Source organism: Giraffa tippelskirchi, chromosome 9, assembly GCF_054371585.1.
Source record: "Giraffa tippelskirchi isolate mGirTip1 chromosome 9, T2T-mGirTip1v1.2.pri, whole genome shotgun sequence".
Lineage (NCBI taxonomy): Eukaryota > Metazoa > Chordata > Mammalia > Artiodactyla > Giraffidae > Giraffa > Giraffa tippelskirchi.
The window spans coordinates 95,510,971-95,538,432 of NC_137283.1; the positions used below are offsets into that span (position 1 = coordinate 95,510,971).

Here is a 27,462-nt window from a genome sequence, read left to right on the forward strand (position 1 = left end):
TAACTCCTATTAAATGAAAGGGTACGGAGTGAAGAAGGAGGAATGGATCTATTTTGTTATATGGAATTTTTAGAGACCCAGAGCAAATGGTTCTATTTTGTTTTGAAGGAGATTAAGAATAAAAATAAACCATTTAAAATGAGAACAAATACATACACGTTAGGAGGTCAAGGAAAGCTGACAATCTGCTATTTGTGACAACATTTAATAACATTCGAATTAATTATCATATTGGAAATGGAAAACTCTGACTTCAAATGAATAATGAATAGCAAAACCAGACACAGCTCTGAGGTGAAATGTGATTTTCATGAGGATGGGAACATTTAACATTTATATAGCAGTTCATATTCTCAAAGTCATATATCAGTGACAACTGTAAAATACATCTTTAATTTGAATTGATGAAATACTCTGCAGGGGCACATTTGGATGGTAGTACTCTCCCTTTGTCAAGTAGAGAGAGAGAGAAAGAGAAGAGATTTGGATAAACAAATGCTAAAAGAAAACCAAAAAACTGCTTATAAAGACGGAAGTCAAATGTCCTGATACCAAGTCATTTGAAATGATTTCATTCTTGGTAGGTATGTCTTTGTAATTCATTCACATGCATATTCATAGTGTGTCACAACTCTTCCTGTGTTTAACAGTTAAGGCTAATCCACATCCTGAATGTGAAAAGATTGATTTATAAATATGTACGGTAATTGTACACCCTACTGAAAATAAAGGCCTTTTCAATCATATATTTTCTCCCAAACTGTCACCTCTGTATTGCTCTTTGTTTATCCTCGCCTTGGCTTAACTTGAGCCAAAATTTTTCTTGAAGGCTACACTTGCCCAGGGATTCAGACCGGCTACCTAGTTCTTTGCTCCAGTGCTCAGTCTCTTAACATGTCTGTGGAGAACTCAAAAACAGGCCTGTGGCAGAGATCCAGTGTTAGTAAAAGGACTGGAGGCCTAGTCGAGGCCAGCCCTGGTTCTCTCCCCTTGTGGACAGGCCAAGAATTACATTCTCACCATGGAGTAGAAGCAGCAGTGCTCTATGCTACTTCCAGGCTTGACCCATATAGCCTTGTAAACCTTTCCCGTCTGTGCCAACTGGAGGTGTGTTAGTCACTCAGTCGTGTCTGACTCTTTGTAGCCCACCAGGCTCGTCTGTCCATGGAATTCTCCAAGCAAGAATACTGCAGTGGGTTGCCATTCCCTCTCCAGCCAACTGGAGGGAAGCCATATAAAGATGATAGACCTGCTGTTACCCTGAATCTGTAAATGACCCCATGGTGAATAACTGTCCTCTAACCTGTTAACGTGAGAGGGATACGTTTTTATTTGTATGTTGGGGAGGTGTATGAGAGGGATACGTTTTTATTTGTATGTTGGGGAGGTGTATTTGGAGTTCTTTTGTTTTTGCCCCTTTGATTATACTAAGTAACGTAAGTGGGTTTGTTACTGCAAACTCGGTCTCTAAGCCTCGTTGGCCTCTCAGTGGAACTCTGCACTTGCTTCAGAAGCCGCTCTCTCTTTACTTCTGCAGCCTTGTGAGACCTTCAGAACTTTCTTTCAAGAGGTCATTCTAACCTCTAACCCTTCATTTCTCAGCAGATGACACTGGCTCACAGAAAATAATATCATCAGGCATGAATTCCTTTACTTTTCCCCTTTCACAAGTCAAAATTATCCACATTTGTCCCATCTTAGTTCTTTTTACTAAGAATTTTATTTCTCTTCAGAAATACTCTCCACATGAGCTCTATCTTTACCCTTCCATTTGCCTGATGCTTCCTCTAAATTCCTTCCCTTTCCTCTCTCCTAGGTCATTTATCTCTCCCTCATTCCTTTATTCCTTCCTATAAAGGAAAATGTGGTCAAGGTTTTCTTAATCTTAAAAAATCTGCTGTACCTGGTGTGTGCTAAGTCACTTCAGTTATGTCCAACTCTTTGCCACCCTATGGACAGTAGCCTAATTCCTAGTCCATCTCACTCCTTAGCTTTTCACATAAGCTTCCTTGAAGTATATTCCAAGTTCTCTCTTCCATTTTATGATCTCTCGTTTGCCTCATATTATTTAATCCGGCTTCTACTTCTAAGGCTCTCTTGAAATTGTCTTCAGGAAACTGTGGTCATCACTGTTGTTGAATCCAGTATTTCTGGAAGATAAATTTGATTATTTCCTGTTTTTGCTTGAAATACTGCAGTGTCATCCTAAGTTAGAGTTAAGTCCAAAAATCTTAGTATGACTTATACAGCACTTAAGTATCGAATTCTTTTTTATTCTCTTGTTTCTTCTTATGGCACTCTCTTCCAAGTACCCTGTGACCAAATCTTACTGAACTATTTAAAGTTCATTATAGTTAAACCTTTGTAATTCTTTGATAGTTATTTAACTCTATTTGGCAAGTGTGTCCTCACTCGATCATTTATTTAAGTAATTTCTTACACTTTAAGACCCAATTCGAGTATTTCTTACTCTTAAAGCCTTTCCTGTTGCATTAAAACTCCTTTCCTGTCATTCAGTGCATAGTGTTTCTGTACTTAGGACTAACCAGGCTGCATTATAATTTTTGGTATAACTTTTTTTACTCACCTGCTAGACTATGAGTTCTTGAAAACAAAATCTTGTACTATTTATCTTGGTATCACTAAAACCTAGCCTAGTGCTGAGGGCAGAGTAAAGAGTGTGTATGTGAGAGAGAGAGGGACACACACACAGAAAACATAATGGAATGAATATGTTATTTCCTTACTTATAGGCAGGCTTCCAAAGTTAGTGCCTCTAGTTGGTATTCATTTGTGATAAACAGGTATAACAGATTATATCATTGATAAGGCAAAGCATCAAAATGTAAAACACAAAATGATTATATGTGAGTTTTTTCAAAATTAGCAAATAGAAATATCCATTTATATTAATTTTAGAGAAAAATTTGTGTCTAAGAACTAGGCAGATGTTTGTTGTTTGTATTGCAGTGGAATAAACAGAATAATTTTTTCATGGAAAAAAAAAGAACTAGGCAGCAAATAATTTATCTTTTATAAGAAAACTATTTATGCTTTTATAAGAAAACAAAAAACCACAAACCATAAATTCCCTTTGAGTAGTAACCAGGACCACAGAGTGAAGATCATGTGTGATAGACTCCAGAGCAGTGAGCAAAAATCTGAATTATGGACTCCACAGGGGCACCTACTGCCGGATATTGCCAATCCTAATGAAGAGGGCAGTGGTAGTGGACAGAAGCTGGCTCTTCAGAGAAAGGAATCTTTAAGAAGAAAGAGCATCCACTGCCTTTCTTAATTGAAGGCTAGATTGACGTGGGCAGGCTTCTGAGAGAAATGTTTGACAATGTCAAATGTGTGTGAAGCCTGATACTGTAGACTCAGCTACTCATGAGTCAGAGTTAAACGGAGGTAAGTTTTTAATTGCACTGGAATGCCTTCTGTCATTTGAAACGAGCTGGATTGCACCATTTCTAAATAATCAGTTGGTAAGCCAAACCTATGGAGTGACTTTCAACCTTTGGTTAAAGAAATGAGCACAGGCCATTTAGAGAAAGTAAGGAGGGCAGAATGAGATTTTTCCATGACACAAATAGAACACAAACAATTTAAAATAAAGTGAACAGCAGTGCTGAGATGAAGTAAGATTAATGAACTAATAGTTCAGTTGAGGCTTTTCCTGTGATTCTGAAGGCTAAGTTTATCAAGTGAGCTTCATTTCTAGGTTATGTGATGGGATTACAAGGTCAGATGAAAGCAAATGCAATCAAATGGTCCCTGAGTTCACTTTCAGTGTTCCTCTTTTCTTCTGTATTTCTTCATTCTAAAGTTTAATAAGCCAATTCTTTACACACCTAGTTTGTTTTTGCCATATTTCTTCACCTGTGAAGCTAAAAGTAAAGGATTTCTCTTGTATATTTGCTCCCTAAGCTACTTCAACCAAGGCAGAGCTTGCAGTTTGTTAGCTAATATATAAAGCTGTCTTATATTATGATGTTCTGTCCCCCACCTTCCCTCCTTTTTTTTCCCCAAGCAATATAGTTGGTTATTTTTGCCTTCTATTAAAATTAATCTGAAAACTTATAAAAGTTACACCTATCATTATTTTAAGATCAGGTAATGAGCACTTTCTGTCCTAATTAAATACCCATAAATTTACTCCCACTCTGTATAAACATATAATATTATATAAATTTTAATTATCTTCTGTTTAACACCAATTTAAGTATAGGCTTTTCAAGTGTAAGCTGTTCACATCTGTAAATTAAGAAACAGAAGACCTTAAGATCTTCTTCTTCTAACTTTACTTTCTCTCAAATATCCCTAGTCCTTAAAAAATAAGTGACTGATGATAACTAACTACTTACTTCCATTTATATCTCTATTCACTACCCTATAAAAACACAAATTGGCAGTGAACAACGCAATGTAGTATGGTCTTTAAATAATTAATTTTTTAAAATAAAATTGTTTTTTGATTGTTTTTTTTGGTGGAAACGAAAAGTCATAAAAAAAGCTCTCTTTGCCTTCTGAATCTTTTTTATATTCTAAAATTCAGCATAGATGAAAATATCTTGCTCAGAGTCAACTACAGAGTATGTCTTACCAATTGTTAGTTTATGATAACAGCTGACAGAGCAGCTACATTTTTTTTTAATGCTCTAAGAATGAATATTTTTGGCTGCTAACTTGAATATTTAGAATATCTAGTGAAAAATCACAAGGGGTAATGATCAGTATAATCAGGTTGGAGACGCAGCTTTTTCTAGGAGAAAAAACTTTTCATGGTTTGCCATTGACTTATATAAGATCAGGTCAGTTAATAATGCTTATAGGAACAAGTGTCCTGGTATGCAAAACCAAAATAAGGTTTTTGTGCTGATCCTACAGTAATGAAAAATGTGAAAGTACATCAGAAGCTATCACTGAAAGAAGCGAGAATCATCACTTTTAGGTCATGTTGAAAGATCCCAATAAATTGGTGAGATCCTGTTAAAGCGAATACTTGTTAAAAATTAGAAAACCAAGAAAAAAAAATGAAGAAAAATAAATGTATTGTTTGTAATATTTTGTTCTTTGAATGTCCTAAAGAATGAGATGTGTACCTTTAGAAGAATGTCAGTTGCTTTGTTTTGGAAAGCTTTTCTGAGTTCCATCTGAAACTCAAAAACATATTTTATGAACTGGGTTTCAAATAAGTTGAAAAACTTTTAGTAACTTTTCAAAATGAGAAATACACTGATTTCTTAATATCTAAGAAAATTCATCAACTCTTCCAATAAATGGGTTAAAAGACTTATTACCCCATAAACATGTTTAGCTAGAGTATTTTTACTCTTCTTTTTGTTTCTAGTATGACATGAAATTAGTGATGGAGAATTTAAGCGTAACATCAATCACTGATCTTGCACTGTTGTCTTGTTTCAACATTTTAATGTAAGTTCTTAATGAGTTACATAAGGTATTACTATTTTATCAGTTAACTACAGTGAAAGACTATGAAAGTGATTGACAAATGGAAATTCAAAGCTCAATGCTTTCCTCAAGTTAAATGCAGTATGGTGATACTGCATGGAGATGCCTTTGCGGACAAAGTGAGGAGGGCTCTGCTTTTAGGCTACCTCCTTCCCACTGTAGAAAATAGACACCAACTCAGTGTTCTAGGGAAGTGCTGGGAGGAGCTCACATCTTCCCATCCATTTTTGTTGTTGTTGTTGTTTAGTAGCTAAGTCTTGTCCGACTCTTGTGACCCCTTGGACTCTAGCCTGCCAGGCTTCTCTGTCCATAGGATTTCCCAGGCAAGAATACTGGAGTGGGTTGCTATTTCCTCCTCCAGGGTATCTTCCCAACCCAGGGATCAAACCCATGTCTCCTACATCATCAGGTGGGTTCTTTACCACTGAGCCACCAGCAAAGCCTTTCCATCCACTGGTGGACCTAACTTGTTGTGGTTCCCTTTACCTGCAAATGGCATTGTAAGCCATAAGTCTTGCCTCTTCAGAAAGATCAGACTTGAAGTCAAAAGCCTCAAGCCTAATCCTAGGTGTAGAATTTTGTATAAATCATGAGTGCTACCTGGAATTATTTCCTCTTTTTTTAATTAAGATTGCTTACTCCCTAACCCACTTATTCAGCTGGTATATGAACACTTTCTTTTGTAGGAATTGGGGCAGCAAATAGAGAGCTGCCAACATGGAGGCAAAGGATACAGCTGTTGTAGCACTCTCCTGATGTTAAAGCAACATGTGTGACTTTGCTTTTTGATCTCTGAAGTACCATGCAAATTCAAGAGGTTCTGGCAACCAAAGGCAGCAAGTTAAGGCTAAAAATTTAAACCACAAGCATTCATTGGGTTGAATGTGAGAATAAAATAAAAGATAAGTGTAGCCAACCTCTGATTATTCACAGATTGGCTAGAGTGTGTGATTATCAATGCCCTTTGATTCTCCTTCTCCTTCTAACTGCCAACTATTGAATATTTCTCTGCTCATTAACACCTGTCTAGTAGTGGGAAGGTGAAATGCTAATCAGCCAATTTGGCTAATTGTTGGGTGCTATGATCCTTTTTATTTTATTTTTTTGAAGTTGAGGTAGAGAAAAGTTGAATTTTTTTATTAAAATATGAGCTGTGGACTTCTAAACTTTATACCACCTTTCCTTTCTTTTATTGCATAGATAAATTCAGGTATTTTGTTTTCATGAAAGTATTGAAAAGAATGAAAAATCTAGTAATTCATCAGTGCTCAAGTGTCAATACAACTTTTCATTACATATTTCTTATTGGCCAGTGTTTGGAAAATCTTAATCTCCTACTAGAAAGCTTCACGATTTAATAGTTGCAACTTCAAGTGTAGCCCTATATAAATAACTGCTTTTGCTAAGTGGATTTAGACCAATAGGGAAACAACGTGGAGAAAATGACAAGACTACCCTCCCCTTTGCTCCTGGTAGACATTACAGGACCCTCCCCACACCAAATAAGGGGATGAGGAATGTTCTGAGCATTAAGGGCACTAAGAATAAATCTGAGCTATTATGGATAAGATTACTTCCAACTCTTTATTTTATGTTTTCTGACATAGATCCCCAAATCCGTAATTATCTCAGGGAAACTGCGGGGGCCTAGGCAGTACTTTTGGTTCCTTTGCCTTTTTTTTTTTTTTTGGCCTGCCTCTCTTTGGAACTAGTGAACTGGTGTGTGTGTGTGTGTGTGTGTGTGTGTGTGTGTGTTCCTCTAGAGTGCCAAAAAAAAAAAAAAAAAATTGCTGAAGAGTCCTAGGGAGATGAAGCTATTTTTATTTGAAGCTGATACTTCTGCCTGAGCCACAAGTGCTGCCTGGAAAGGGCTCAGGCTGTTTCCAGGGGGAGAACTCTGCAGAGAAGAGACAAAGTTCAATAGGACAACAAAAGAGCAGCAGGAACAGCCAGGAAAAGGAAGAGACCTCACGCTTTCACACAGAGCCCCCTATCAGAGTTCTCCAGTCCTAAAGTATTCAGCAAAGTGCCACTTGACCGGAATTCTTGCCTGCCTTTTTCTTTCTCCAACCACCATGACTGAGATCACGGCTGAAGGTATTGCTAGCATTTTCCAATAGTTATCGACTAGGGGGTAAAAAAAGTAGAAATTGACAGTCCCATTGATGGTCAATGCGTCCTCTTAGAATGTTGCTTTTAGAGAGTTATCTTGATCAGTGATTCCATATGGAATCAGAGAAGTGGGTTTGGGAGTTGAGAAGTCTCCCAAACTGGCAGGTCTCTGTGTTGGGGAATGAAAAGAGGTTTCTCTGAAATTTTGCATGTGGAAACTGTTCTTTGTGATGCCAGAGTTCCCACTAGTTAACAGTTATCACCCACACCTCTATAAATAGCTATGGTCATATAATGTTAGGGCCAATATCTTACCTAGCAAAAATGACAAGGTTTGGGTGCAAGGCTAGAGACCACAATGAACTTAAAATGTTGCACTTAATGTTTAAACTTAGAGAATTGATTTTGACCATTTTTACTTTATGATATGTCAACTTGGAGATCTTAAATTTGTTTATCCTTTCTAACTCAAGTATATGAATGTGCACACACACATATATAAGATTCATATACCTAAAAAATGTGTATATGTGTAGGTGGGTATTCAGAGAAAAGGTTTGGAATTGCACAAAATCATTATAGATCAGTATGATTTTAAAAATAAAGTAATTAAGCTTTTGCTTCTGATTCTTTTCACACACTCATGTCTTTTACCTCTACGTGATAAATTCTATATGAAAGTCAATATTTTCTGTTTTAATGCTTATTCTGAAAAGGTATATGTCACAACTTAAAACCTCTTTATTATTCAACCATGATAGCAATCATTTCACTCAAATAGAATGTATGCAAAATATATGTACACATGTGTATATATAATACATGTATATAAAAGATTCTTTAAAAGAACCTAAAGCATTTTGAATACAGACACAATCCAGTTCTAGTTAGGGTAAAAATTTGGGAGGTGGATCTAAAATTTGCTTCTGACAGCTGTAAGCAAACCAGACAGGTGGTGCTCTTCACAGCTTCCAAGTCTAATGCTGAGCTGGTTTGTTTTCAATCAGACAACTGAAAAAGAGAATGTGTGGTTTTGGATCTTTGGGCAGACATTAGTATGGGCACACAATGATTTCAGAGTTTAAGACTTCCAGTCAATATTTATAAGGAGAATTGTCTTACTTTTACCTTCCACTAACAAATTTTGTCTAGCACCCCAAATTAATAGAAGTAATTACCAAGAGATTTCTATGTATCAGGCATTTTGCTCCAGACTTTATGTACTTATTTATACCTCACACAACTCAATTAAGTTGGCATTATTATCTCCATTTTTCAGACAGAGAAACTGTTACTCAAATGTTTGGAGACTTGCTGAAAACCACAGCATTGCCAAGATTAGAAGTCAGCTCCCTTAAATCTAGTTTGTGTTTTTTCATTTCTCTATGAAGATATCAAATTTACTCTTTACCAATTTTAGTTCAGAATTTGCTAGCTCAATATAAATAGCAATTTTTCGTATTCCTTAGATATTCTGTATCATGTGACTTTTAGGTTGTCTTCAAGACGTCCATCTATAGAAATGTCTCATTTAGCCTTGCACAAGTTGTTAAATACCTGTGAATATGTTTCCCTTCCTCTGTATGAGTTGTGAATGGCCAACTGATTCAGGGTCACTTGGCCAAAACATTTTTTGCTGAATTATGCTCTGTAGGCATTATTTGTCAGATGTTAAGCTTGTAATAATGACCATTTAAACCTCAAGACAGCAAAATGAGATAGGTACTTTTATCATTGCTATTTATAGACTAAGAAGCTGAGATTTAGAGAGGTTAGAAATTTGCCTAAATTCACACAGCTATATACAGTGTAGCTAGGATTCACACCCAGATCTCTGAATCCAGAGTCATGTTGAGTATTTCCTTTTGTTATGTGAGACTAATACTTAGCCTGATGTTAATTCAGAGGTTAAGAGGGACTTGTACTAGACCCCTGTTCTGGTTTGGGCCCTGCTACATTGGTTAGGTTAGGTATAGCTCCAGGCTATAAATAGCCTTGTACCTTTTTTCCAGAGGCCCAGTTATTCCTAGACAAGTGCCAAAGTTAGCTCTGCCTTCTGAGGTTCATATGAACTTTCAACTAGTAATTTCAGCATCTATATGACAGTATGTATCACTCAAAAGGTAAAAAGAATTTTTGAGTAGTTTTGATAACAAAGTAAAATTTAGTTAATTCTTAATGACTTTGTTGAAATGATGAAGACTTTTTAAAAAGTAAAGTATGTAATGTTTTCAATTTGCCAGTTAACTAATACACATCAAATTATGTTTTATGATAATATTCATATAATTGAATCTCTGGGTCCAAGTACCCTCAGAATATAGGAAAATATAAATTTTGTGCAATAGATTCAACTTGGTAGACATCCTATATACAATTAAATTAGAAGAGTTAGTTAAAGGAAATTATTTTTTTTTTTCAAGTTTTTGTCAGACTCTCAACTTCTGAACTATTATACAACTTCAGGGTTCAGAAGGGTTTTTGTACTATGTATGGAATTCTTCCCTTACTATTAGTTGAACCACATTTTACTGCTCTGTAACAGACATTTGAGAGGATTTGATGATCCAAATTTAGAGCAAAAATGGCCATCTATTTTATGTGCTGCACTAATTTAACACAAGAGTACCCACTGATGAGCTCAAGAAAAAAAAATTAAAAATTCACAGCCAGAATGTTCAACAACTACACACACAAGTTATATTATCCAGAGTAACAGATGGTGGAATTAAGAGGAGAAGATGCAACCTACATCATGTCTATGTTTATCTCGCCAAACCCAGGAGTGGAGATGACTCCTGGGTGGGAAAGGGGACCTAAGTGGAGATGACTTGGGTGTGGGAAAGGAGGAAGAGGAAGCACTAGGTTCAAAGCTTAATCTGTTCTGTATTATGTTCTCCTGATCAAGAAAAGCAATGTGCCACCTACAGAATATCATTTTTAGCTCCAGGAACACATTTTAAAATTGTCATTGACAAGCCAGTACACTCAGAAGAGGAGGACCGTGATGGTAAGAGGTACAGTGAAATAAAAAGAACTGTTCTCAGTCAGATCCTTTAATTGAAGGTTAGTTTTTTTTTTTTTCATTTTGTAGCACTAGAGGGCACTGCAAAGATCCATGGATAAAAAATGTCTAGAAGCCACAAAAAGGAAAATTGTTGGTGAAATATAAGGCAAAACATAACCAACCATTAAAACAATATCTAGAACTGACTCTTTTGACTAAAAACAGGAAAGAAAAAGAAAAATAGAAAAGAAAATCAATGAAAGAAAAATAATACAACCTTGAATTTTCAAGAAATAGAAGAATGAAGAATATGTTACAAACAGCATCATATTATACAGTCAGCACAACCCAGGCTGTGGTAACCTCTGCACCACAAATAATGTTCAAGTAAGTTACTAGGAACATAAAGAGATACCCAGGAAGCCTATAGATTGAAAAAACTGTAAAAACAGAGCAACACACAACAATGTGTAGAATTGTTAGATCATGATTCAAACAAACTTAAAAAAAAAACTGTGAAATAATTGGAAATTTGACAGATGCTGGATTTTAGATAATACTAATAAATCATCACATTTATGGTGGAATAATAATATTGTGGTTATGTTTTGAAACTACATATTATTTGGAGATTGTTATTGTTATTATTCAGTTGCCAAGTCATGTTCGACTCCCTGCAAGATACACATACTCAAATATGGATGAGATGACATAATATTCCAAATTTGTTTCTACATAGTATGCCAGAGAAGAAAATAGATGAGTTGTTAGTGGGGTAGGGATTGGCCATGAATTAATTACATTGGGACTGATGAAGGGTACATAAGGTTTCATTATAATATTCTGACTACTTTTGTAAATATTCAAGCTTCTCTGTAATAAAGAGAAACAAAAGAGCAGAGCTGATGTTTTTAGTAAATAAATATAAGAAAACAAATGTTTGTAGTAAATATAAGGTCAGTGACTCTCTTGGCCACCAAATTTATTCATAAGTGCAAATCACTCTCTAATTGAACAGTCTGTAGTTACTGAAATGGAAACCAAAACTGCTCATATTGGAGAGATGTGTCCAGAGATCTCCGTTATATTTATAATAACATACCAGGAAATAATGATTTTCAGATATGTTTATTATAATATGGAAATCTGTTGCTTAGTTTCATAACGTTTCTCAGTATTATTAGTGACATTAATGAGAGACTTTAGTTAGCAAGCGATCATTTTTGAGATGATCCATGTGAAAACCTGAGAAGAGATTAAAAACCAGTATCAATATGATGCCAGAAAAAATAGTCCTAAAAATGCTGCGGTCAGGAACATCATATTTATTGTCAGGGAGTGTCAAAGTCTTATGTGAATATGTCTTTTAAATATTACAGAAATTCTGAAAGGCAGATATCACAAAGACCTCATCGGTCTGACTAAATATCTCTATCTGCTGTTCAAATTGAATTTAGAAAAGAGAAGAAAAGTAGAATGTGAAAAACAGTGGCCTATATATTAACAGTTCACTAAAAACTCAGAGAGAAAAGCAGTACAGAGCTGAGGGAAGGCATCATTAAAACATTAAAGGCAATGTGATAGAGTAAGAAGTGTGTGGAGTTTCAAGTCAGAAATCCTGTTTAAGCCCTAGGTCCACTACTTAACCTTAGGTGGTCTGGGAGGCTGGGGGAGGGGCCATACACCGGTTAGTTAACCTTGGTTACTAGTGACTAATATGACCAGAGGAAATTTTCCAACTTTTTACAAGATTGTGCTCATTGGAGAATTATACATTTTTTAGTTGTTCAAACTATCCATGATACAAGAATCTGTAAAACTGGTAGTGAAAGTAGACAGAAAATACATCTTTATAGTGTCAGCCCTAGTTGGGTTTCATTAAGAAGCTTTTCCTTGTGGCTTGTGTTATTATTTATGATACTGACTCTTCTCCCCTGCCCCAAGCACACAGTACTCATGGCAGAATGTTCTCTTTGCCAGCTTAAATGCTTCTTAATTTCTCCTATTTATTTTTGCTCGTCACTGTGACTGTAATTTAAAAATCATGCTACTTTTACAATGCAAAAGTTAATTGAGGCTATTCTAGCTGTTATTCTAAAAGCTTAGGAATCCTTAGAGAGTTAAAGTCTCCAATGCTGTTTACATTAAATTTTAATCAGTTAACAATATTTAATATGAAAGAAACCTAAAGCAGTGCGACTAAGCAATTTTAAAATCATCTACATTGACCTTTGGGTTGAATATTTCAGTATGAAAGAGAATACATAGATGGTTTAGATATTGCAGCCAAGCTTTTAGTTTTATAGTTACAGAGTTTAAAGTTATATTATTTTCGTTTCTTCCTTCAGATTAAAAAAAAAACCCTTTGGGGACATGCTTAATATATTTTTAAAAATGCATATTATTTAAAGTAACACATTTAAAAAGAGCAAGTTAGGGGAAACGCTTCATCTGGTAACTATGCATTAACATCATACAATAATTCTAAGTTTATGGAGTTTGGGTTCTGTTCAACTTAAAGTTGTAAGAAGATCTGTCAAAGATTTTTGCTCTCCCTGTTTACCATTTTCTCTCGATAATATGAGCACCATGCATAATCTCTGATAGGAAGTGCTTATTTGAATGTGACATAAACACGTATTGCCCCAAGTGAGGGTTATGCAGAGATAGATGAACTTCCTGGTCCAAAAAGATAGTATTTTCCATCTTCAAAGGAAGTTAAAAAGAATATCCTTGGCAAATGTGTAATGAATGAAGTCCTGCTTCTCTCTGTACAAGTTATGCTCTCTAAACATCAAACATCTCCACATCTCCATGCCCCAAGTCAAGCTGTCAAAGGCGCAAGGAATTTACGATTTTGAAAGATCCTTTGGTATGTAAATGAGCTGTTTCCTCATAAATCTCAGAGTCTATCTCACAAAGTATTTAAATATTGCATTTAAATATGTATCATTCAGATATTTCCTAACTTAGTTTCTGTGTCAGGGGCTGGGGCACATTGGTTTTTCCTTAAACAAGTTAAAGATATAGTCTTGTAACCTAAAGGGGAAACTTTTTTTAGATGGCATGAGGCTCGAACTCACTATGGTAGACTCACTGTGGTAGACCAGTTTTATCTTTGCTATTCATTTATTACATCATTCTCCTCTCTGTGACACAGGTTCCTGAAATATTGAGAAAAACTAAACAAGGAAAGAGCGCTTAATATTTAAAACTTTGTTCAAGGGCATTGGTGAGCTTGTGGATGGGAAAGAATCAGTTTCCACTTATTTATATAACTTTCAAAATACATTTTTAGCTAGGTTTCCCTGGAAAATTTATTTTTGCTTTTTAAAATAAAATCATCATGTGATTAAAATAATTTTCGGTTTGTGGGAGACATTTGATACAATGTCGAGACAAAAATGGCAAATATTATATGATACTCTTTGACATTCAGTGCTAGAGTATTATTTTTTTCTGTGGTTGTTCTTATTTAACATGTGTAATTGCCTGGGGAAAAACAATGTACTATAAAATCTATAAGTTACCATTAAGATGGTAAAACTTCAAGCTTGTGAATTTAAATCTGCAGAAGTATTAGATGTTTTATTTAGAGAGAAACAAAATACATTCATTAAAAATATAGTAAGAATTTACAATCTATGGTATTAATTATCAACCTACAAGTGTATTTATAAAGCAGCAGGTCAAGTCAAAAGTTCATTTGTAGTTGATATTTTAGCACATATTACACATCAGGCTGAGTGCCAAACAATGGGGATGTGAAGAAGAATAGCACAAGGCCCCTGGCTCTAATGTAGTAGATTTGAAAACAAGCAGGAAAGATAAAAACTAATTTGGACAGATTTAAAAATATATGATTTCAGTCAGAATTTATGAATGATGAGTGTTTAATTTGGTTGAACCAAGTCATGCTATTGTTCATGTATCTTATGATTAGTGAGCACAGATCGAAATTTGCTGAAAATAACTTCACAATGAGTGTGCTGTTCTTGACTGATCAGTTGCATTGCATGAACTGTTGTTGTGAAGGTGGCCACCTTGTCAGTGGCCAAGGGGTAAGGGGATCAAGAGTGGGTTTGATCAATGTAGAGATGAAGAAAAAAAGAAATAGGTGGTAGGTGAGAATTAGTGGTCTGTGGGAAGAAACCCTAGGATAACCAAGGTACAGAGTTACCTGGCTTAGAAATTTGGTAAAAACCCTGTATTTTTGTTAAGGTACCCTATTGCTTTAATATTGAAAAGGTTGAATGTCTCACGTGCCTGATTTATTTTAAACTGTTTTGATCCCTGGTATTTTCCTCCTATTTAAGTGTTCTCACACCGTATCTCCACTGCTGCTTTTGACCCTAAAGTACTCTAATTTGAGCTCATTTTTATTTATGGAGCACTATTTCCAATCTGACCTGTCTCTTGAGAAACCTGTATGCAGGTCAGGAAGCAACAATTAGAACTGGACATGGAACAACAGACTGGTTCCAAATAGGAAAAGGAGTACTTCAAGGCTGTATATTGTCACCCTGCTTATTTAACTTCTATGCAGAGTACATCATGAGAAACGCTGGGCTGGAAGAAACACAAGCTGGAATCAAGATTGCCGGGAGAAACATCAATAACCTCAGATATGCGGATGACACCACCCTTATGGCAGAAAGTGAAGAAGAACTAAAGAGCCTCTTGATGAAGGTGAAAGAGGAAAGTGAAAAAGTTGGCTTAAAGCTCAACGTTCAGAAAACTAAGATCCTGGCATCTGGTCCCATCACTTCATGGGAAATAGATGGGGAAAGAGTGGAAACAGTGTCAGACTTTATTTTTTTGGGCTCCAAAATCACTGCTGATGGTGACTGCAGCCATGAAATTAAAAGATGCTTACTCCTTGGAAGGAAGGTTATGGCCAACCTAGATAGCATATTTAAAAGCAGAGACATTACTTTGCCAACAAAAGTCCGTCTGGTCAAGGCTATGGTTTTTCCAGTGGTTATGTATGGATGTGAGAGTTGGACGGTGAAGAAAGCTGAGCACCGAAGAATTGATGCTTTTGAACTGTGGTGTTGGAGAAGACTCTTGAGAGTCCCTTGGACTGCAAGGAGATCCAATCAGTCCATCCTAAAAGAGATCAATCCTGGGTGTTCATTGGAAGGTCTGATGTTGAAGCTGAAACTCCAATACTTTGGCCACCTCACGCGAAGGGTTGACTCATTGGAAAAGACCCTAATGCTGGGTAGGATTGGGGGCAGGAGGAGAAGGGGACGACAGAGGATGAGATGGTTGGATGGCATCACCAACTCGATGGACATGGGTTTGGGTAGACTCCGGGAGTTGGTGATGGACAGAGAGGCCTGGCATGCTGCAATTCATGGGGTCGCAAAGAGTCAGACACTACTGAGCGACTGAACTGAACTGATTTCCAATTCATGAAGAAATAGTGAGATAATACTCACTGTCAAACAGGTACCCACTGAATAAGTTTCTTCAGATAAATAGTGAAAAATAAGCTATAAAGATTAATTATATGGTCAGTGCTGTGCTAAGTACTACGAGAACTATTGTTGTACGCCAGTGGTCTTCTCAAGGTGTCCTATGAAGGCAATGAATTAAACAGTGAAGAAAGCCAAGAAGGTTTTAAAGGTGGCTAGGGAAAGGCCCTTTTCAAGAAAAAAGATAAAGAGACATAATCCTTAGTCTAAGGTTCAGAATATGTGTACAGGAATCTTTAATCTAGCTATGACTAGATTAAAGCAATGAGTTAACAGAACCCTCTGGAGACTTTGTTCATAGTAACTGAAAGAGTTATATTACAAAAAAATAGTTTTGAAAGTTGCCAGATCATTTCAATTATCTCTTGATTAAGTAGATAGATTTAACTATTGAGTTTCTGTCCAGACTCTAGATTTGAAATGTCTTGTAGGTCTTAAAATGACTCTAGAATGGGTCCCTATCTTTGAGTGACACAGGCTGGCACTACCCAGGTGTTTTGGAACAGAACATTTTATCTCTGTTCCATCACTCTGTAATTCACCTGTGGGTACAGAGGGGCAAAACTTCTGACATCCCAAAGATATTCATTTACTTAGTAAGTACTTACTCATTTATATTTTGAGTATTTGCTTTTTCAAGTAACTTTATTCAGCTTGAGGAAATATATATTGAATATATATGAAATGTAAAATATATATTAATCTAGCATTCAAGGAAAGATGAGATCAGTTCAGTTCAATTCAGTCACGGCCAACTCTTTGCGACCCCATGAACCTTGGCACGCCAAGCCTCTCTGTCCAACACCAACTCCTGGAGCCCACCCAAACCAATGTCCATTGAGTTGGTGATACCATCCAACCATCTCATCCTCTGTCATCCCCTTCTCCTCCTGCCCTCAATCTTACCCAGCATCAGGGTCTTTTCAAATGAGTCAGCTCTTTGCATCAGGTGGCCAAAGTATTAGAGTTTCAGCTTCAACATCAGACTTTCCAATGAACACCCAGGACCAATCTCCTTTAGGATGGACTGGTTGGATCTCCCTGCAGTCCAAGGGACTCTCAAGAGTCTTCTCCAACACCATAGTTCAAAAGCATCAATTCTTCGACGCTCAGCTTTCTTTATAGTCCAACTCGCACGTCCATACATGACTACTGGAAAAACCATAGCCTTGACAAGACGGACCTTTGTTGGCAAAGTAATGTCTCTGCTTTTTAATATGCTATCTAGGTTGGTCATAACTTTCCTTCCAAGGAGTAAGCATCTTTTAATTTCATGGCTTCAGTCAGCATCTGCAGTGATTTTGGAGCCCCCCAAACTAAAGTCTCTCACTGTTTCCACTGTTTCCCCATCTATTTGCCATGAAGTGATGGGACCAGATGCCATGATCTTAGTTATCCGAAGGTTGAGCTTTAAGCCAACTTTTTCACTCTCCTCTTTCACTTTCATCAAGAGGCTCTTGAGTTCTTCACTTTCTGCCATAAGGGTGGTGTCATCTACATGTATGAGGTTATTGATATTTCTCCCAGCAATCTTGATTCCTGCTTGTGCTTCCTCCAGCCCAGTGTTTCTTATGATGTACTCTGCATAGAAGTTAAATAAGCAGGGTGACAATATACAGCCTTGAAGTACTCCTTTTCCTATTTGGAACCAGTCTGTTGTTTCATGTCTAGTTCTAACTGTTGCTTCCTGACTGCATACAGGTTTTTCAAGAGGCAGGTCAGGTGGTCTAGTATTCCCATCTCTTTCAGAATTTTCCACAGTTTATTGTGATCCACACAGTCAAAGGCTTTGGCATAGTCAACAAAGCAGAAATAGATGTTTTTCTGGAACTCTCCTGCTTTTTGGATGATCCAGCGGATGTTGACAATTTGATCTCTGGTTCCTCTGCCGTTTCTAAAACCAGCTTGAACATCTGGAATTTCACGGTTCACGTATTGCTGAGGCTTGGAGAATTTTAAGCATTACGTTACTAGTGTGTGAGATGAGTGCAATTGTGTGGTAATTTGAGCATTCTTTGTCATTGCCTTTCTTTGGGATTGGAATGAAAACTGACCTTTTCCAGTCCTGTGGCCACTGTTGAGTTTTCCAAATTTGCTTGCATATTGAGCACAACAGTTTCACAGCATCATCTTTCACGATTTGAAATAGCTCAACTGGAATTCCATCATCTCCACTAGCTTTGTTTCTAGTGATACTTCCTAAGGCCCACTTGAGTTCACATTCCAGAATGTCTAGCTCTAGGAGAGTGATCACACCATTGTGATTATCTGGGTCATGAAGATCTTTTTTGTACAGTTCTTCTGTGTATTCTTGCCACCTCTTCTTAATATCTTCTGCTTCTGTTAGGTTCATACCATTTCTGTCCTTTATTGAGCCCATCATTTGCATGAAATGTTCCCTTGGTATCTCTACTTTTCTTGAAGAGATCTCTAGTCTTTCCCATTCTATTGTTATTTTCTATTTGTTTGCATTGATCGCTGAGTAAGGCTTTCTTTTCTCTCCTTGCTATTCTTTGGAACTCTGCATTCAAATGGGTATATCTTTCCTTTTCTCTTTGCTTTTTGCTTCTCTTCTTTTCACAGCTATTTGTAAGGCCTCCTCAGAGAGCCATTTTGCTTTTTTGCATTTCTTTTTCCTGAGGATGGTCTTGATCCCTGTCTCCTGTACAATTTAATGAACCTCTGTCCATAGTTCATCAGGCACTCTATCAGATGTAGTCCGTTAAATCTGTTTGTCACTTCCACCATATAATCATAAGGGATCTGATTTAGGTCATACCTAAATGGTTTAGTGGTTTTCCCCATTTTCTTCAATTTAAGTCTGAATTTGGCAATAACGAGTTCATGATCTGAGCCACAGTCAGCTCCTGGTCTTGTTTTTGCTGACTGTTTAGAGCTTCTCCATCTTTGGCTACAAAGAATATAATCAGTCTGATTTTGGTGTTGGCCATCTGGTGATGTCTATGTGTAGAGTCTTCTCTTGTGTTGTTGGAAGAGGGTGTTTGCTATGACCAGTTTTTTCTTTGCAAAACTCTATTAGCCTTTGCCCTGCTTCATTCTGTATTCCAAGGCCAAATTTGCCTGTTACTCCAGGTGTTTCTTGACTTCCTACTTTTGCATTCCAGTCCCTTATAATGAAAAGGACATCTTTTTTGGATGTTAGTTCTAAAAGGTCTTGTAGGTCTTCATAGAACCTTTCAACTGCAGCTCCTTTAGTGTTACTGGTCGGGGCATAGACTTGGATTACCGTGAAATTGAATGGTTTGCTTTGGAAACGAACAGAGATCATTCTGTCGTTTTTGAGATTTCATCCAGGTACTGTATTTCGTACTCTTTTGTGACCATGATGGCTACTCTATTTCTTCTAAGGGTTTCTTGCCCACAGTAGTAGATAAAATGGTCGTCTGAGTTAAATTCACCCATTGCAGTCTTATTTTAGTTCACTGATTCCTAGAATATCGACATTCACTCTTGCCAGCTCCTGTTTGACCATTTCCAATTTACCTTGATTCATGGACCTAACATTGAAGTTTCCTATGCAGTATTGCATAGGAATATTTGATGTTTGAGATATGCAATATCTCAAAGATGAGATCATTGTATAAATAACCATATGATACAAGTTTAGAAATTCTAAGGTACCTAAAGTAAAAGTACAGATAAAAGTATAAATTAAAAAAAAATTGTGAGATAGATTTTTTTGGTTTCTTGTCCCTCAAATTTAAGACAAAGTTTACATATATGAAAGAACTAGAGAATAAATTAATGTATAACAAATAAACAAATTAGGGTTATGAGATATGATTATCAGGGAAAACTGAACAACAGGAGAACAGATGGACTTGGTTGACCAGGGACTGTTCAAAAGGAGTAGAATTTAACTTAAAATTTGGAATATCTTTCTAATAAAAGGATAACAACATAAAAGCAAATAACTAAGTTTTTCACCAACATCCCTTGATGCCAAAAGTTTCAAGTTAATTTATTTAACAAACAATTATTCAGTATATTTTCTTTAAAGTTAATATCTTGTCTGCATTTTCTAAGTTGGGGAATCAAAGCTAGAGAAGACGTACTCTACTAACATTTGGGGCAGAAAAGTCTTTCCCAGACATTACAGGACAATTAGCATATTTGTTCTCACTATGATTTTGACTGCACATACAATCCCAAACATTTTCCAATAGCGGTGCTAAACCACAACCCAGTTAACAACCAAGAATCTAAGACAGAAGTGAGCAAAGGTCCAAATAATTGTGAAGGAGCTGGCATCAAAGTACTCAATTATGAGAAATCCCTGGCTTAGTTATCTTCCAATTTTATACAGAGGATTCTTTAGGTCAATATAGAGGATTTGGATTGGTAAGAAGGTTTTGTTAATAGTCTTTAGTCAGTTACCAATTAAGAGTTACTATAATAAAGATAGCCACTAATTCAATTAATAGAGTTGTTTAGAAAAGACCCTGATGCTGGGAAAGATTGAAGGCAGGAGGAGAAGGGGACAACAGAGGTTGAGATGGTTGGATGACATCACTGTTCATGAGTTTGAGCAAGCTCCTGGAGCTGGTGATGGACAGGGAAGCCTGGCATGCTGCAGTCCATAGGGTTGCAAAGATTTGGACACAACTGAGCAACTGAACTGAACTGAACTGAACCTGGGATATAATGAAATTTTTACTGAAAAAGATCTATGTCTGGTTGTCTTGATTTGCTCTTTGTAATTCTATAGTAGAAAGAGAAAAAGCACAATAATTTTAAGGAAGTGTTAATTCCTTAAAACATGATAAGTTTAAGGGTCAAAGAGATTCATGAGCTAAATGCAATAACACAATTCCCCCTTGAGAAAAATCAGTGAAAGGTGATGGCTTGTTTTCTGTGTCCTTGAGCTAATGAGCTGAGAAGTGACAGCATAATTTGAGGAAAGGCACAGGTGGAAGCAGCTCTGATGGGTAAACTAATGTCAGTACTTTGCAAAATTGCCTCATAGAGTTTTACAAGTTAAATTATAAACTTGATGGTGGATTAAATTAAATAAATTTATAAAAAAAAATAAATAAATTTCTTTACCTGATAGTCACCGTACATTATGGCATATTAAATTCTGGGTCGACTTAGGGATTTCCAGTTTTTTTTTTTTTTTTTAAATCATTTGCTACACTACTAAAAGGTCAAGTGTGTTTTCTAATCATGTAGAGACTCACTTAAAATTATGTTGTTATATAAGACTTATCTAGAAGCCAAAATGCTCAAGAACAGTATCTACAAGTGACCTGATAATTAGATAGCTGTGGCAGTTTTTGAATGATACTGTCCACTTGATTTTCAAAAGACCAACCATCTCATCATTTCAGTGTTAAAAGAAATAACATGAGACATTACAGATTTTAAAAAGTTTTAAATTTTTTCTTTAAAATACTTTTTTAAAATATAGACACAGAAAGCTGTATACATCATGTATATATTTGCATAACATTTACTAAACATTAGTGGAGTTGATCCACAAAACATACATCCAAATCAGAAAACAACACTTCCATGACCTCTGAAACATATTCCCATCTGCCCAAGAATAGACTGATTCTCACTGACCTTGCTTCCCAATCAAGACTTCTATTCTCCATCTCTTCCCCCATCAGGAACAACTATTCTGACTCCTTAACGGTTCTTGCTACATCTTTCAACATCATATAGTTTAATTCTGCCACGTTTGTTCTTTGCTTTAATGAAACCACACAGCATATATTATCCTATTTGCTGCTGCGTTAGTTCAGCACTGTTTTTATTACTCTTCTGTTTTGTTGTATGTGGCTGGGCGTGCATGTGTGCTAAGTCGTTTCAGTTGTGTTCGAATCTTTGTGACCTTGTGGACTGTAGCCCAACAGGCTCCTCTGTCCATGGGGATTCTTCAGGCAAGAATATTGGAGTCGGTTGCCGTGCCCTCCTGTTGGGGAATCTTCCTGACCCAGGGATCGAACCCATATCTCTAGAAGTTCCCTGCATTGGCAGACAGGTTCTTTACCACTAGTGCTACCTGGGAAGCCTGTATGTAGCTGTACTTTATGTTATTCTTCTTGCTGCCCACTATTTCATTGTATGAATGTTATAATTTGTTTATCCTGTGGACTTTTTAAAAATTGAGGGCTATTATGTGCAATATTGCTGTAATCATTTATCTTTTTTTAGTTTTATTATTCTATGGTTTTACTCTCAATGCATATCATTCCATGGCATTATACTGTGTGATAAAAATGTGTATTAGGCATGAAGGAGACACCTTGTTCAGTCAAATTGAATACTGTGTAGATTATCATTTAGCTTATTAAATTCAATTATTAGCTACTTGAAAAACATGGAGAAAGATGACCTCAATGGACATCTACTAGAAGTGTCCCAGCTTGTTTTTCAGAAGAAATCAACCTAGTCTAAGATGGGTATATGGAGGAGCAGGGAGAGAATAAATAGAATATAAGGACTTCTCAGATATAAAGAAGTTATCTCCCAAATATGTGGTATACATATATAGTGGAATACTACTCAGCCATGAAAAATAATGAAATAATGCCATTTGTAGCAACGTGGATGCCACTACAAATGATCATACTCAGTAAAGTAAATTAGAAAGAGAAAGATAAATATCGTATCCTATCACTTATATGTAGAATCAAAAAGATGACGCAAATGAATCTATGAAATACAAGCAGAATCATGTACATAGAGAATATACTGGTGGTTGCCAAGGTGGGCAGTGAGAGAGAGTTGAGAATTGGGAGTTTGGGATTAGCAGATGCAAACTGGTATATGTACAATGGATAAACAGCAAGATCCTACTGTTTAGCGTAGGAAACTATATTTAATATGCTGTGATAAGTCATAAAGGAAAAGAATATGAAAAAGAATGTATACGTATTTGTATAACTGAGTCACTTTGCTGCACAACAGTAATTAACACAACATTGTAATTTAACTATTCTTCAATAAAATTAAAGAAAAGAAAAATCCCCAATGTATCTGAGACTATATAAGTAACAACTCAAGAACTGACATTTAGACCTGAAATAGGTCTAAATAATCTAAAAATAGATTATTTAATAAATATTTATTAAATATGATGCCTCCTTATGCCACTCACTGTGCTTGGAGCTGTGCTAGTAACAGCAAAAAAGAGTTCCTGTTTTCTTTTATGCTGATGTAGAAAACATCTGTCTGATGACCACTCACCCTCACCAAGTTCTACATGTTGATCTCTCTGGCACTGCCGAGTATGACCAGATTCTTGGTGGTCAGGCTCCTTTTTTCTAGGATGTCTAGTACATTTCAATTCAATGGACACAAACTTTAATCAGTCTTCAATGGCTTTTATTCAGATATTGCTATTGTTCACATTCAGGTGTAACTTAAGTTTCCAGTGTGCTCTCCCTGCTTTTAGATCAGGACCTCTTGTCTTTAAAAGAAATCCACTTCAGAAATTTAATTTTATCCATTTCATGTTCATTTTGCCAACTGAAACCCTAAAAAATGATCCTATTCCCATTTAATAGAAGTAAATTTTGTTGGTGTAGAAAGTCAAACTCTGCTTCAGTGAGTGAGAAAAGAGGAATTAAGAGACACCCTCATTTTATACCCTCATAACTAATATTTTGTTGTTGTTCAGCGACTCAGTCATGTCCAACTCTTTATAACCCCATGGACTGCAGCATGCCAGGCTTCCCTGTCCTTCACTATCTTCCGGAGTTTGCTCAAACTCATGTCCATTGAGTTGGTGATGCCATCCAACCATCTCATCCTCTGTCGCTCCCTTCTCCTCCTGCCTTCAATCTTTCCCAGCTTCAGGATCTTTTCCAATGAGCCAGCTCTTTGCATCAGATGGCCAAAGTATTGGAGCTTCAGCATCAGTCCTTCCAATGAACATTCAGGGTTGATTTCCTTTAGAATTGACTTGTTTGATCTCCTTGCTGTCCAAGGGACTCTCAAGAGTCTTCTCTAGCACCACAGTTCGAAAGCATCAATTCTTCAGAGCTCCGCCTTCTTTATGGTCCAGCTTTCACATCTGTACATGACTACTGGAAAACTAACATTTTACTACCTCTAAAAATGCATGTGAAAAATTTCTGTGAAAAATTATGAAAGTCAGTAGTATGATGGGCAATCCTTTTTTGTTTTTCAACTCAGTTTTTAATTTCAGTTTATTTTGAATCAAAATGTCAGAATGCATATAAGCTTTGTGGATGTAACTAGAAAAATTCCAAATAAGTCGCAGTATCTTAAATCAGTGTCTTTCAAAGTGTGGTCACCAGACCAGCAGCCAGAGGCATCAGCATCGTCAAAGAACTCATTAGAAAGATCTACCTTTCTTATTATGTTAGTAATAAGTATATACCCCATATTTTCTGAATCATAAACTTTGAGAGCAGAGAATTGCAATCTATGTTCTAATAATCCTTTCAATTGATTCTGACACATGCTAAAGCTTGAAAACTACCTTCCTAGTTGATTAAATGCAGACTTTTAAGCAAGTTCCTCTCTATTTCCAGTTATATGAGAAATAAATATATAAATCATAAGTCATGCATATAGTGTAGAGGCTTAAAACTAATACTCTATAGCTGAGGATTCTTATGATAAATTTGTGTTTATGTGCAATATGTGTGAGCTCAGTTGTGTACACTCTTTGAGACTCCATGGACTGTAGCCCGCCAGGCTCCTCTGTCCATGGAATTTTCCAGGCAACAATGTGGAATCCAGTATTCCTGGGTCTTCCTGACCCAGGGGTCGAACCCACATCTCCTTTGTCTCCCACACTGGCAGGTGGATTCTTTACCCTTGTGTCTCTTGGGAAGCCCTTTCTGTGCAATGTGTGTTGTCACTCAGTCGTGTCTGACTCTTTGTGACCCTGTGGGCTGTAGCCCATCGGGCTTCTTTGTCCATTTGTGTTTTCCAGCGAGAATACTGGAGCAGGTTGCCATTTCCTCCTCCAATGGATCTTCTTGAGCCTGGGGTGGAACCAGCACCTCCTGCTCCTCCTGCACTGCAGGCAGATTCTTCACCTCTGAGACACTGGGGAAGCCTTATGTGCAATAAGATTCTTCTCATTGATTATGAAATCTAAAGAATAGAGATGGGGAAAAAACATCAAAGAAAGTTAGAGCTATTTGTCTGGAAAACAGTGAAGGTGTATGAAGCCCAATAGTCTAGTATATTCCTACTGAAACTTACTTTTTGTCAATCAGCTCTTCCTCTGACCGTACAGAATTTTGATTGTTTTTTTTTTTCCCCATATGCTCAGTCTCTAACCTTTGCGTTCTTCATTTCTTTATTCCGTCTTTTCCTCTTTATCGACATTTTTCTTGCTTTAATTTAAGCTCCCATCATTTCATACTTGGAACCCTATATGTGTCCCATTTTATTTTTCACAAGTGGCAGGAGCAGTATGTGTGGTATACCACCACACATACGTTTTTTATAATGAAATCTTGATATCTTGATTCTTCTTCCCCTGAAAAGTTAGGTCTACTTTCCCTCCTCCTGAAACTAAACAAACCTGTGTGACAGCCTCAGGAAATGAAATACAAGGAAAGTGATGCTATATGATTTCCAAGGATAGATCCTAGAAGTGCCCAGCATGTCCATCTTGCTTTCTTGGGATATTTACTTTTGAAGACATGCTATAAAAAAATCCAAGCACTCCAAGGCGAGGCACATAATTAGAGGAACAAGGCCTTTGGCCAGTAAACCCAGCCGAGCTTCCAGACAACAGCCAGCACTAATTTTTCCAGCCATATAAGTGAGTTATCTTCAAAATGGATCCTCCAGTGTCAAGATGAGCCAACCTCATCTGAACATTTGTAGAACAGAGGCATGCCGTACCTACTGATTTTGCAGATTTCAGAGCAAAGTAAATAATCATAGTTGTTTTAGGCCACTTGGGATATTTTGTTAGGCAGCAACAGATAACAGATACACTGTATAATGTTCTATGTAATCTGATCTCTAATGCATCTCTAATACATGACTGCAAAATTAAATCCATACTATATTTATCTATTGAATAAGGATAACACATTCAGTGTATAGTTGTTTTTTCCAGGTTCAACATGATATTCAGTAGTTGTACAATTGTTATACCTCAGGTTTATTATTCATTTATCCACATATTCATTCCTTTTTATCAAAAATATTAAATAAATGTTAACTATTATAACATGTTCTAGTCACTGGAGCGGAGAAGGCAATGGCATCTCACTCCAGTACTCTTGCGTGGAAAATCCCATGGACGGAGGAGCCTGGTAGGCTACAGTCCATGGGGTCGCTAAGAGTCGGACACGACAGAGCGACTTCACTTTCACTTTTCCCTTTCATGCACTGGAGAAGGAAATGGCAACCCACTCCAGTATTCTTGCCTGGAGAATCCCAGGGACGGCGGAGCCTGGTGGGCTGCCATCTATGGGATCGCACAGAGTCGGACACGACTGAAGCGACTTAGCAGCAGCAGCAGCAGCAGCAGTCACTGGAGGTATGCTTATGGAAAAAAGGAAGAGGAAAATGCAAAAGAAGAGAAGAAATTCCTACTGTTAATATACTCTGAACAAATTCTCAATTATCACCCTATTTGGAGATTTTGCAAATAGGAGTGAACATTTTTTTTGTTTTGGTTATAGTGCTTAAAGGATGTCCTGGTTGTGGGCCAGAGAATTTAAGCAAATTTCTGTATTTAAGATCCTCAACAATACTTTGCTCTACTGAGCAGGCCTAAACACTTTATATTGAGAAGTGCTCACAAAATGTCTATGGATACAGAGAGAATATTATTTATGGTATGCAAAATAACAGTCCTCCAAAACATCCATTCCCTAATCCCCAGAACTTGTGAACATATTATTTTACCTAGCAAAAGAGAATTTGCAGGTGTGAGTAAATTACACCTAGAGATGAAGAATTATTCTATATGAACTGGGTGGGTCTAATCTAATCATATGAGTCCTTAAAAGTGGAGAGTCTTTTCCTGGTTGTGATCAGAGGAATATGCGATGTCAGGACTTGACCAGCCACCATTGGCTTTCAAGATGGAGGAAGAGGCCATGAGCCAAGGGATGTGGTAGCCTGCCAAAGTCAGAAAGTGTACGGACATGAGTTCTTTCCCCTAGAGTCTCCAGAAAGGAGTGTAGCCCTGAAAATGCCTAGATTTTAGTCCCTGGGGATTCAGTGTGGACTTTTGTACCACAGAACCCTAAGATAATAAATTTGTATTATTTTAAGCCACTGAGTTTGTGGTAATGTGTTATGGCAGCAGTAGAACCTTAATATGCCAATGCTTGTCTGATATCTGCAACTCTTTCTTGTGTACTAAGAGACAAACTTTCAGAATCCTCAGAAAAATTTGACATAGAATAA

At 36.8% G+C, this 27,462-nt stretch overlaps 1 protein-coding gene across 50 annotated transcripts in view; it reads left to right on the plus strand.

The window, feature by feature from the left end:
* The first annotated feature begins 7,354 nt into the window (after nt 1-7,354).
* TRDN (triadin) overlaps nt 7,355-27,462 on the plus strand; it is a 408,839-nt gene continuing 388,731 nt past the window's right edge. For all 50 annotated transcript variants that reach the window (XR_014065592.1, XR_014065597.1, XR_014065600.1 and 47 more), the window contains exon 1: nt 7,355-7,572. Coding sequence is in view for 41 of the 50 variants with exons in the window: in XM_081530502.1 (XP_081386628.1) it covers nt 7,551-7,572 (22 nt within the window). In the remaining 9 variants the exon portion in view is untranslated. The remainder of the gene's footprint in view (nt 7,573-27,462) is intronic.